The sequence below is a fragment of the Ciconia boyciana genome, chromosome 8 (genome assembly GCF_034638445.1).
Source record: "Ciconia boyciana chromosome 8, ASM3463844v1, whole genome shotgun sequence".
Lineage (NCBI taxonomy): Eukaryota > Metazoa > Chordata > Aves > Ciconiiformes > Ciconiidae > Ciconia > Ciconia boyciana.
The window spans coordinates 20,849,376-20,861,796 of record NC_132941.1 but is presented as its reverse complement, the minus strand read 5'-3'; the positions used below and the strand labels follow the sequence as shown (position 1 = coordinate 20,861,796).

Genomic DNA, 12,421 nt, shown 5'->3' with positions numbered 1-12,421 from the left:
AGCGCGCGCGGCGGGAACGGTTAGAACGGCTGGCGCGTTGGGGGGGGGCGGGCGGCGGGCGCCTCAGTAAGGCATCGTCCCAGGTCGTTTTTCCCAGCGGCCAGTCCCGGAGATGGCCCAGAGGTACCGACTCCTGGCCCCGCGCTGTGTGGGAGACGTGCGGGGCTAGCCGGACAATCCTGCCAATCCTGCCAATCCTGCCGCTGACCGCTGGCTGCGTGCCTCAGCGGCCCTGCTTCGGGCGGGTAACGGCCATCGCCTCCCCCTCAGTCTGTCAGGAGAAGTTCCCTGTGAGGGAGGCAGGTGCTACGGGAAGGAGCTCACTAGCAGGTACCTCGGAGGGCAAGCTGTAGCGATCCCACTGAGCACTGTACCCAAAGGCACCCCTCGTGCACCGTCCCGTCGCTTCCAGAGTTAAGAAAAGGCTCCTTCAGAGGCGCAGGTGCTGACTAGGTAGGTGGTGAGCTGGGGTCGCTGCTTCTGCCTCTCGAGCCGACCTGCCGTGCCTCACTGAAACGCGGCAGCAGCAGCTGCAACGTAAACCTTAAATAACAATGGTAAAGCCGCCTGCGTCAACATTTGTTTCTTTTAAACCATGTTTTTGGGAGGGGATAAGTTTAAGGGATTTTTAGTGAAAAGGAAAATATTAAACAAACTCATTTTTAACTTTCATTCCATATGAAACATTCAGTAGGGTTTTTTTAAGTTTCTAAATTGGAATGTTTTGGAACTTTTAATCAAAAATAAACTGGTGCAAGCTGAAAAGACCTAGGATATTCCCATCTTTATGTGTATTATAGATATATAACATATATAATGAATACTCTGTACAAAAACCCATTTTTTTCTATATTAGTAAATAAAAAGCTGTTACAAAAGACAACTTTAAATGCACCAATAGTGAAATGTAATTAGTGATTTTTCCTAAATCATCCTAATGACAATGCACAGTGTACACACTGCCATGGAAAACAGAAGCAGCTGGCATTAATGTATTTCTTACATTTAAGATACTCTTTAAGATTTTTTTACAGGGAGAAAACATTTGGAAAGAAGGGCTAAATGGCTTTACACAGTGTTCATTAGCTGCTACATGAAAAGTGCTAGATACCAGATTCCTCAGAAAAATGGACCCTATTCAACTCAAATAATTTTAGCAACTTTGTACCTTCCTAAAATGAGCATTACCCAAAGTAGTAATTTCATTAAGCATGTTGTCAATTATCAAAATTATTTTATATCATGTTCATTTTATAGAAAAATAGTGCATCTCTGTGTGTAAATCATTAATCTTTTTGACGACCAAAACAGACGACTTAAGCAATTTCAATCCCTTTCTTAATTTTTAAACTTGTGTTTTTCTGTATTATCGTATCCTGCAGCCATATTTAAGTCATGCATGTCTGTGCAAGACATAATGCAGTCCATACAAGCCATACAGCCGAAAAAAGGCTGCTTACACAGTCGTTTCTTCCAGCACGCTTCTAGTGACATGTATTGATTTGAATGCTCTGCAGTAAATATGGTCATTTATATACTGAGAATCCATTTGTATACAGCATGTCCTCCACAATCCAGAAATTATATTTATAATTAATATGTGTTAAAGGATGCAGCATGTGACTCTTATTTTGAAATGCTCAGTGTGTATGCAGTGGTAAACCCAAGATTTTATAGTAAATAAAAATATATTTTAGCCCATACAAAGCATGGCACAGAAAAACCTATTTTGTTCTTTGTGATACACTGGCGTTCTAATATTTTCTGAGTGCTCCAAAAATTACTGGGCAGTCTTTCTACTGAAATTGCAAATCTGTAGTTTTTGATGACAACTGGTCCACCACTGCACTGCACCTGGTGTCTCTTATGTAAGGTTATCACGGAAAATCTGTATTTCTATTAGCAGTGTATGTGCATTGCAGCAAATGTATTTTACAGTCATGATGTCTAGTTAACAGTGTTAAACATAGTTGCCACTCAAATGTGCAGGACACAGCAAACTGGTTTTATTACATAACCATGAATTTCTTTGCAGCTGGGTCCTAGCTAGGCAAAACAGATGCTGTAAGATATAAAAGGATTAAACTGTCTTGGTTACATGCCCAACATTTTGCTAAGTATTTTATGTAGCATCATCTGGCACACATCAATTATGTTGTATTATTACTGTTTTAGAAAATAGTAGTTATAAATAAGCCATTTTTTCCTGCTGCTTTGAACTTGAAGCAAGATGTTAATACTAACAGCAGCATGTTAAGTTTAATATTTATCATTAAGTGAAAGCCTAAACAATTACATGAGTAATGTCTGCTGTCTTTCAAAGGGTCCTTCCTTCTCAGCAGGAGTTGACATCTGAAGGACCCCACTAAAGTATGTTCTGAGCATCTCCAGTAAATTGGCTGATGGCAGCTTTTACTGTGCACTGAAGAGTACTTTAACTGGAAAGCCAAATGCCAAATTAATCACAGATAAAAATAGCAAGCTGCTCAGTTCTCTTTGTAAAATCAGAAATATTCAAAAAATTTTTTTGTGAAGCTGAATTTTCTCCAGATAAAAGCCAAGAGCTGTATAACCAGTGAAGGGTCCTCTCAGATCAAGTTATTTTAGCAGTTTTTCATCTTGTAATAGAAATAACTGCAATTAAAACTTGAAAATGAGGACAGCTTTTACTACTGTAATGGAAAACATTCTTTAAAGAAAATGAAAGACATTTTAGTAAGTCCTAGAATCTCAGCTAGTCTGAAGCTACGTCATTTCTGTCATGTATGAAGTACCTGAGTGCATTAACTTTGTGGATTTAGATGTCTTGTATATGTTTAGCTATGTTATCTATGTATCACACAGTTCTGTGGCCTCTAAAACAATTGATTTGAACACCTTGAACACTAATATATTTGTTCTCACAACACAGTGGAGAAGTATTGTCCCTAATTTTAAGATTATTAACAGAAAGAATAAATAATTACCTTGGGAATCCATAATAAAACAGAAGCAGCTGTCAAAATTAACACAAAAAGTCATTTGTTTATCATCTTAATTTGGGTGCTTTTATAACTCTGAGAAGTAAAAATATTTGGACAAATAGGGAAGTACATCTAAGGAATATTCTGTCTTCCTGTGCACAATACAGTAAGTCGCATAAGAAGCAGTCTTAGAAGTTAATTTGACTTTATTTGAACAGAATACAGTCATCTAGAAAACAAGCTAACTCTTTTTTTAAACACTGACAGATGCAAGAGACAGCACAGGTATTACTGGAGAAGCAGTAGTTTCATTATCTCTTAAACTACTTAGAATAACAAAACACATTACAATTTATTAGGACAATCTAATTGTGAATACTTGCCCTAACAAGTTCTATCATGCACTCAAGTGAGATATAAACTATCCAGTCTTTAAGTTTACTAACATCATATTATGCAAACAGTTTCAAGTAAATACTTTTACCTAATTTGAAAAATCTGTCACCTTCCACAGCACCACATGAAGTTCTGGTGTTAAAATAACATTTAATCCACAGCAATAGCTAAATATTTGAAATACTTATGTAATACACTGTAAACTCTACGTAAACACTACGTACACCAAAAAAACATACAAAGAACAGGAAGATCATTTTGATTAGCAAAGACAACTCAAATGTATCGCCAAAATCATTTTTCTGTTCTTACGACTTATCCCCAAACCACTCCCAGAAAAGGCACAAATAGTGGTGATTTTTTTTTTTTTTTTTTTCCCTTAAACACACAAAGCCAGAATCAACACAATAGGCCTATGCAGTCAAACACTGCTCTATTTCTAGGAAAAACAGGTAAGGAACTTGGATTAGTGTCAGGATATCCCAGAAATAGTCTAGTCAATAAAAGATCTCCAGCATCTGCTTACTGTCCTAGGTTCAAATACACAAAAGAATCAGAAATTAAATGTAGTTTAGCAGAACTTTACTGTACATCTTGGATATGACTGCCAGCTAGAGTTACTTGCCTATTCCAAGGCAGTACTGAGGCTCATCTCTCAATCAGCTATTAATGGCACTCAGTAGCGATGGTGTTTTTTAAATTAAATGGGTAATTATTGTTCAAAGATTATACTCAAAGTATTTGACAATGCTTTTACTTCCGGTAAACAAAACCTTTAAATAAATAGATCTTTTAAAATGTGGTGAAACTACACAACTTATCACAATGCTTCAATACATAACAGAGTACAGATCAAAAAGTTATTTAAATCACTCTGACTTTTGATTATTACAGTATCTAAAAAGTTCTTTACCAGCAAATGATGCAGTGTTTGGCAAAGAAATGCTATTGGTAATTCTGTAAACAAACATCCAAATATATTTGTTATCCCCTTTGTTAGAAACAGCAGCATTTAAGAAACAAATATTTTAATAAATCTGTATCTTAAGCTAACAATACTACTAGTACACTAAACAAATTGCCTTGCATGATTTATATACGTTGATGAAACCAGACTCAGATGCTCTTAATGGTTTCCTAGAAGACAGAAAGCATTGCTGGAGTCTATCGTGTTTTGTTTCAAGTGATCTTTGAGAAGTGAGAAAACACTCCCATTTTGGCATTGCTGCTTTTAGGGCATATTCCAAGCACTTGTATAACCATCATCAGTGATCTAGAAATCTGCAAAAGATGCTGATATATTGCATTCATGGTATCAAAAAATAAGATTGAGCACTGAATTGTCTACATAAAAATGGAGCTTGAGGTATTTATACAACCCTTTATAATGGAGATTAAATCTTACCCATTCCATGTTGTCTGCCACGATTCAGGATTTGTTACATGAAATACCATTCCTATGTTATTATTTGGAAGATCTACTATTGCACAAGGTGCAAATAAAACTTAGTCTAACCTTTATTAGCTATAAAATTTGAATACTAACAAAGTACTGTCTAAGTTCAGTACAAAAGACTAAAGCAATTGGCCTGCACTGAGATTTAGAAAATTAACAAGCGGGTCCTGCAGCCTGCACAGAACCCATGCCACCCCACAGCGCTGTCTGTATGGAAGTTGCCAAAGTGAGTGCAGTACATCTACCCAAGCTGCAGCACAGACACCTCAAGTCAGATTCCTTTCTCTGTTCCCAACAGTGAATCTTACAGCAATGAGCTCAAAAATGGGTTTTGTTGAGACTAAGGGTAATTTCTGGCCATGTTGACAAAGTACATTTTATGAGTCAAAAATGTCTGGGATAGATTAAAAACAATAAAACATTGTATGGATTCACTCTGTTTCTTTAAATGGTCATATTAAATCCTGTAAACATCAGATATCCTTTGGGGTAAAAAAAGTAAATAAATAAATGGCAAAAAAAAAAAAGCTACAAGGTAGACACAATCCAGGGTCAGCACAAAGGGGCTGGATCACCAGTGTCACCGTTTGAAATTCAGCAGGTAAGGCCTCTCATTTAAGCACATCACCCAAGTGAGCTTTTAAATTTGCTTTTCATAACTGAAAAGATGCAAAGTAATTTTCAGTAACTTGTTTCCATCTCCTCTATTAACACCAGATCTTTTTTTTTTTCCCAGAACTAGAAGAGATTTTAGTTAATCTGAAAATCATATTAATTATTTTGCATTCAGTATAGGGATAATCTGAACAAAAATTATCGTAATTTCTAATTCATGCACAAATACTATGATTTCTCAAGTGGTTAACTGGTTAGTTTTCTAGACTGTTGTCCGTCAGAGAAGGGAACCAAATTCTCTGGGCAAGTATCAGCAACACTAAACTAAAGAATATAAAACATCTCAATTTCCTTTCAGGATAAAACGTAAAATAGTCAACATGGCCTAAAATAATGCACTATTTTATTTACCTATTTGTATTTTTACGAGATAGCTTAACATTTTCACGTGGCCTTTGTAAAATGTCTTTCTAGTTTGTGTGAATATAGCTAGTGTTATATGATTAATTTCTTAGAAAACACATGCACTCATGAAAGGCTATGATAAACTGAACACATTTGCTACAGGGCATGTCTAAAACACTACTGCTTGCAAGAACATCAGTTTGACATAGCCTGTTATAGAACAAAATAAGCCAAAATTAAAACTTGGCATGCCAGCACACTTTAATTCTGTATTTGTGAAATGGTTTTTCAAACTTAGGAGCCCTTTTCACTACTTTAAAAGGAAACCCCACACATACACACAAAATTCTAACAATTCTAACACCATATTTGTTCTTTACCAACTAGCATATACCTTGTTTTAATGGTTTAAAGCGATTAAATCCCTCAAGATTGTGCATATCCAGGCATTACTGAGGAAATAAAGACACCCATCACTATTCTTCTTAAATTTTATTCCATAATAAAAAATAGAAGATGAAAGAAATAGAGTGTTCAAGAATTAAAGCAATTGTTGGTCAATGTAAGGAGTAGTAAACTAATTATCTGAGTGATTATTAAGGACCTAGTTCATCAAAAGTAATTCTGGGTCCTCCATGGCATATTTGTAGGCTTCTACAAGACAGAAATCCAGATTATCTTTTATTGAAGCAGGTCCTCTATTATCTACAGAACACTTGATTTCATATTCTATTTATCCTTCTCTTTTTGTTCTTTTTCCTTCTTTTCACGTTCAGCTTTTGCTTCCTCCTCCTCATGTTGTTTTATCAACTGTTCCACCTCCTTTTGCTTCAGAACCCTTATTACTGTCTTTCCGTTCTCTCTTGTCAGTGTTGCAATTTCAACTGAAACATATGGAACAGACAGCGGCGTTACATTTTGTCCTTTGGACAGAGCAATCATCAGACGGGTAAGATTTGTGGTTACAACTGACAATGACGTAGAAGGCTCTTGTCCTGCCTCTACAAAGAAGCTTGACTGGCAGCAGCGGTCCTCTTCTGCAGCAGCATACACAAGCACGTTAATACCTCTCCAGTGATTCTTCTACCAGACACGTAGCCGTTTCTGCTACCTACAATCCCTAAACTGTGGTCTAGCCCCTGGAGCTGACCAAGGTGGATCATCCTCAACTAAGCTATCTGTATGCCTCTTAGAAAGGTTAAGGCTGAGAGCTGCTGCATCTTCTAAAAACATTTTTCACATGACAACTAAAAATCCAATAACCCACATCTAGTGTATATACATTCACTATATTTTCTTTTTTTTCACTACATTTTTTTCAAAGGGTGTTATCCCGTATTAGTGAACTGCTTACCTTTCTCTGCAGAGAGTTTGCTAACATCCATGGTTTTGTTTAGAACCTTAATGGCTAATGCAAGTGCAGTCTTTAAGGTCATTTCTCCTTCTTTGTAGTCTTGCTTTAGCATTGACACAGCTGCCTATAAATTTCACAGAAATTAAAATGGTGTATTTGGGCAATCAACCAAACAGTTGCTTTTTGCCAGATAATATCAATACATGAGTAACAGCAATGTTTCTACAGTTATCTATTTCTGCTCTGCACTAGTAACCAACAACTCAGTTTAGCACAGTGCAATTTACACACACATTTTTTTTGCTTGACTTTGAGAGGAAGAAAACCAGAACTTACAGCACTATTATTCCCAATGCATGTAGCTTTCCACCCTCCATAATTTCCACTAGGATCACTTTGATACAGCTGAAATCCATAATGCTTATCCCAGCCAATATACAGCAACGAAACACCAAAAGGACGTTTTCCTGTTGAAAAGAAGGCTATTAGCAATCTAAATTTAGTAACAAGATTGGTCATGAGTGACAATTATTTTCTTTGATTTCCTTTTTCAAATCTATTCCTGTGAACTTGGATTTAACAGACTGTTCTGTACTTCTGTTGCCTGAGATAAGCACACCAGCATTTCTTTCTAAGTCATGGGGTGGGGGGGCAGCAGAGGTTTATTTCATTTAACCCTCAGAGCAGCTCATTTCTGTCTCCACAAATTATAATTTATCATCTCAGGACTTTAAATAAAAACTTAAAGTATGCAGCTTAGCTGTTAAAGTGTATAACTTAACAGTGTCAAAAGCCTTACGTACCTACATAAAAAGGTAATTCTTTCACACTACATAGATGTAAAATACCAGAATCATCAGTTCATGTACTAAGGAACACTACTTACAACATTATTTTCTAACATGTTGCTTGATCCACAGAAATACTATTTTTTTTTTTTTTAAAGTGCTACAATATTGATAACCCTACCTATAGTCTTATTTCTGAGTCCTTGTGCCATTATGCTGGATGGGCCCAAAATGTTGAAAGGTTATGTATCAAACAATTCTCTGCTGGTCTTTTGAAGGCATTCACTAAATCCAAGAGCCCTCAAAGCATTCTATGCAATGGTCCGGAATCTCAGCCATCAATTTCTCAATCACTAAAAGGTAGCACCTTCAGTAGCAAAACAGTAACCATGACTACCCATTCCCCTCTTAAATTTGGCTATTGTTTTTCTCGGTATAACTTGCTATAGAAGAATTTGCTGGAACTGTCCAGAAACTCAGATGCTTCAAATTATGTAACAGAATCATTAGATGTTTAAAAGCACAATGGTTCATCACACTTCATTACCTCCAAACTGTGTATAAGCCTGCTTGATGTCACACAGTGCTGTTACCAGTTGTTCGCAAGGGATGGGCTCTTGATATTGTAACAAATACCTAATATGAAAGAGAAAAAAAGTTTTCAAAACTTGTTTTGTTGACAGTATCCTGTACCACATTTAACAAGAAACAAGTTCCTAAGTTAGAGACTCTTTGATCTAGCTGTTTTATTTCGAACAATCTGTTCTGCTCTACTAAATGCATGTTCATGTTGATTTAATACATGAACAGAACCGAATCTGTTCGCAGGCAAGTAAAACCATGTTGACTATCAGCAGACCTACCTCTGCGCAATCAGTCTCAGTTCATTTGTTAGAACATTGGCATCTGAAGTTATTCCTGCAACACTGCAAGCCATATCCCTGCAATATAAGCATACAAATTAACTGAATTCCTATCAGTCTCCAACAAATAGTCGCGTCTTCATACAGTGGTTCAAGCAGAACAGCTACTGTTGGGCTTTTCTGATCAAAACTATGTAGCTGCCATATAAAACCAGGTTCATCAGCTCCTGCCTTTAGGGTACATCAAAAATATTATGTAACCATTTCGTAAGAGCAGAGGTGGACAGCAAAAAGTAAGCGGGTCAGTATGTTAGTTATACGTATAGTTCGAGAAGAGGATCATGCCAAAGATGACTAAGTCCCAAGTGTCTTCACAAGAACCATTAGCTACATACAAGTGCCTATCCGGAGGCCACCTGACACAGCACACCAGAATATCGAAGGATGTGACAGGCCTTCAGTGGAAGTTGCTGGCTGACACACTGCATTTGTGTAACTGAAACTTGGTGATCTTGATTTGATGATAAGAAAAATAAGTGCTTCACATCCTTGAGTGTTTCATTAGCTTTTAAATTAAGATCTCTTTTGCCCAACCCGATATTACTACAAAGCCTTCACTACAGAGAAAGGATTCAAGAAAAATAATCCAGGTTGTTTTTCCCAAGTGAACTTAAGAATTTTTCAGAAGATGGAAGGGCTGGCCTAGGTGACTACTCCAGTGCATCGTTACACAGCCTCCTTGAAAATCCAGAGCTTCCTACAGTTCTAGCTGCTTTCAAGATCAACACAGAATGGGAAGCTGACAGGATGTAAACTATTCGTGTTTCATGTGCACCTTCTGGCAAGGATGAAGCTCTACCTCTCTTATAGGCAAGACAGCACAATCCATAACACTCTTCACTCTGACATCACATATTTAACTTCCAGAGTGCTAAAAAGGAAGTCATTATAGGGAGAGATATCATCTCTGCTACAACTGTGGCAAAGAAACCCAAGGCACGTTTTACCTAATTATCTCGTTCTCTTTGAATCACAAAAGAAAAAGAAGAGGACGCTGAGCTGAAATAGCATAGTGATTTTTTGTGCGCATTCTTTATTCTGCCCCCCCCCAATGGTATTTTGTAAAACTGAGAATTCCCAATTTTCTTAAATGCTGCCATAACATTACCTTATATGGGGAAGTACCAACAAACAGACTATTCAACCTAGAAAATTCTCCTAGAGATTAAAAAAAGTGATGCTTCTACTTTAGAACTACTGAAGCAAACAATGACAAAATAGTCATACCTGTCTAAAACACTGAAGAATACTAACACTTCAAATAAAATAAAAGCAGGTTCAGCGCTAAAACACCTGAACAGCAGCAGTGTTTTGTTACTGATAATGTCAGTGGACATCCAATTGTCATTTCAACTTACTCATTAAGTTTGTATATTTTCTCCGAGAAAAACACTTCATCAAGAAGCTTGTGAATGTTGCGTCTCTCTGCTGCTAGCAAAACACCATCATTTGCTAGAATTCCCAAGCAAGTACCTGCATGTCCAATTGCTTCCATTGCATATTCAACCTGGTACAAGCGACCTAGGAAAGGACTTAAATTAGTTACATCAAAAAAGTAACACTGAACAAGACCAAGTATGCAAGGTGACTTAAATTTGCAAGAATCTGACGGATTCTCATTATACAACCTAGTCTTAGTTCTTCGGTCTATTACCAGTTGATAGTAAATTAATTGGTTGAAAGAGGAAGGAGTCAGAGAAGGAAAATCCACAAATCTGATAAGGTAATACAGGGCATCGCCAATATGGAAGAAAACCCTCATTTATGGAAAAAAAAAAATCTACAGAACTCTCTGCTGTAGAATGGGCCAAAATAGATTTTCAATAATCAAAGAAAATATTTGATACTAGACTTTTTGAGTCCATCCCATCTAAGAAATAAGAAAGCATGACTTGTACATACTTGTTCAAGCATGAGTAAGAATGACAAGGAGAGGTATGATTGGACCAGTGGGATATTATGCGTTCTCGGGGGAGGGGGGGAACAAAATTCATCCACACTCAAACAAAAGACGAATAGTGAAGATTTGCTCAAGTTATTTCAAAAACGTGGCAGGTGATATTACTCGCTAATGGGGCATGGTCTCATTATTGATTGAATTAGAACAAACGTGGATATCTCTATTTTGGACCCTTAGTGTCCTTAGAGAATTGGGCGCTACTTCCAGCAGTATCTATGATTTCTGTAACTCATATATGGATGGAAACACGCTATAAACAACCAACCTTTGTACAAGTAGTTTGTTATTTAGTTTTGAGAAGCTGGATAGAACAGTCAGAGTTTACTTGAAAGTGTGGGGTTAAAAAATACCTTCTGGTGAAAATATGGTAGTTCTGGAGTCATATCTTCGAGACTGTAAAAAGCAATAGCTCATTAAATATCATCGTTCTCTTGTCAGAAAGCAACATTCTAAAATTAACGATGCTCTGAGCCGCACATAAAAAAACCAGTCGCTTAGTGACCTCAGTTTGGTATCCATGGTAAGAAAGTAACGCCTCTACCATTACACACCCGGGCCTGGCCCACGGACACCGCTGTGCCCACACCCCCGGCCCCGCAGGGGCTGACCACGGCCCCTCTGCATCATGACCGCCCGTCGCCTCACCACACCCTGCAGCCGACCAGCCCGCGCCGCGGGCGGACCGGGCCGTGACTCGACACAACCCGCGGCTCAGCAAAGGCCCGGGGAAGGCGGGCCCGGTCCGCAGCTGCCACTCACCATCGTGCCAGGGACGCGCTGCGGGCAGAAGGGAAGCGGGCCTGCAAGACACCACAACGCACGTTAACCGGCACCGAGCGCCCCGCCGCCCGCCCCGCCCCCCTCCGCTCCGCGCAGGCAGACCCCGGCCCCGGCCAGAGCCCCAGAGGGCGCTGCAGCCGCGCCCGGCCCAGCGCCCCCCCACCGCGGCCGCACTGCAGAGTCATCCTCACCGCGGCGGAAGGCGAGGGCCTCGCCGCCTCCCGCGACGCGCAGGGGCGCCCCCCGCTCCCCCCAGCCCGCCCGCCCGCACTCACGGCAGGCCGGAGGGGACCGATCGGCCGGGGAGGGCGAGCGAGTCCCGTCCGGCGGGGAAGAACCGGGCGCTACAGCCGCGCCCAAACCTTCACCGCTGCGTCGGAAATGGCCGCCGCGCCTGCGCGGTGCCGCGTGCCGGACTAGGGCGGAGCCCGAGGCCCCTTCCCACTACAGCCGCCGGGCGGGGCTGGCACTCGTGCCCGTGCGCGTGCCCGCGGTCCCGCCCGCAGGGTCAGCGCGCGCAGCAGCTCCCGCCGCCGTAATGGCTGCCCGGGCGCCGCCGGGGCCGGCCCGCGCCGCCCTAACGGTTCTCCGCGCAACCGCCGTAACGGCTGCCCGCGCGCCGCCGGGGCCGGGGCCGGGGCCGGGGCCGGGGCCGGGGCCGGGGCCGGCCGCGCCGCCGTAACGGCTCCCCCGCGCGGCCGCCGTAGCTGCCGTCCGCGCGTCGCAGGGGCCGGCCGAGCAGGCCCCCGCCCCGCCCCCTTGGCGCTGTGGGGAGGGGCGG

At 40.5% G+C, this 12,421-nt stretch overlaps 1 protein-coding gene across 2 annotated transcripts; it reads right to left on the bottom strand.

Annotated features, from left to right (window-relative positions):
• Positions 1-6,312: 6,312 nt before the first annotated feature.
• PSMA4 (proteasome 20S subunit alpha 4) lies at positions 6,313-12,290 on the bottom strand. 2 transcript variants are annotated; one of them, XM_072869254.1, is made up of 9 exons: positions 11,832-12,290; positions 11,620-11,660; positions 11,211-11,253; positions 10,259-10,421; positions 8,841-8,918; positions 8,525-8,613; positions 7,526-7,656; positions 7,190-7,313; positions 6,313-6,719 (listed from the first exon to the last, which is right to left on the bottom strand). In XM_072869254.1, exons 2-9 carry the CDS (start codon positions 11,620-11,622, stop codon positions 6,565-6,567), a joined length of 786 nt encoding a protein of 261 aa, XP_072725355.1. In that variant the 5' UTR covers positions 11,623-11,660; positions 11,832-12,290; the 3' UTR covers positions 6,313-6,564. The 2 variants fall into 2 exon arrangements, with proteins under 2 accessions (XP_072725355.1, XP_072725354.1); XM_072869253.1 differs by having other exon boundaries at positions 11,916-12,289.
• Positions 12,291-12,421: the final 131 nt, after the last annotated feature.

What these genes read in the sequence shown, in the direction of transcription:
- PSMA4 (XM_072869254.1), bottom strand. An exon ending in CTGAGACTGATTGCGCAGAG is followed by an intron (nt 8,614 to 8,840) that starts GTAGGTCTGCTG and finishes CTTTCATATTAG; the next exon opens with GTATTTGTTACAATATCAAG. An exon ending in GGCTTATACACAGTTTGGAG is followed by an intron (nt 7,657 to 8,524) that starts GTAATGAAGTGT and finishes TCTTTTCAACAG; the next exon opens with GAAAACGTCCTTTTGGTGTT.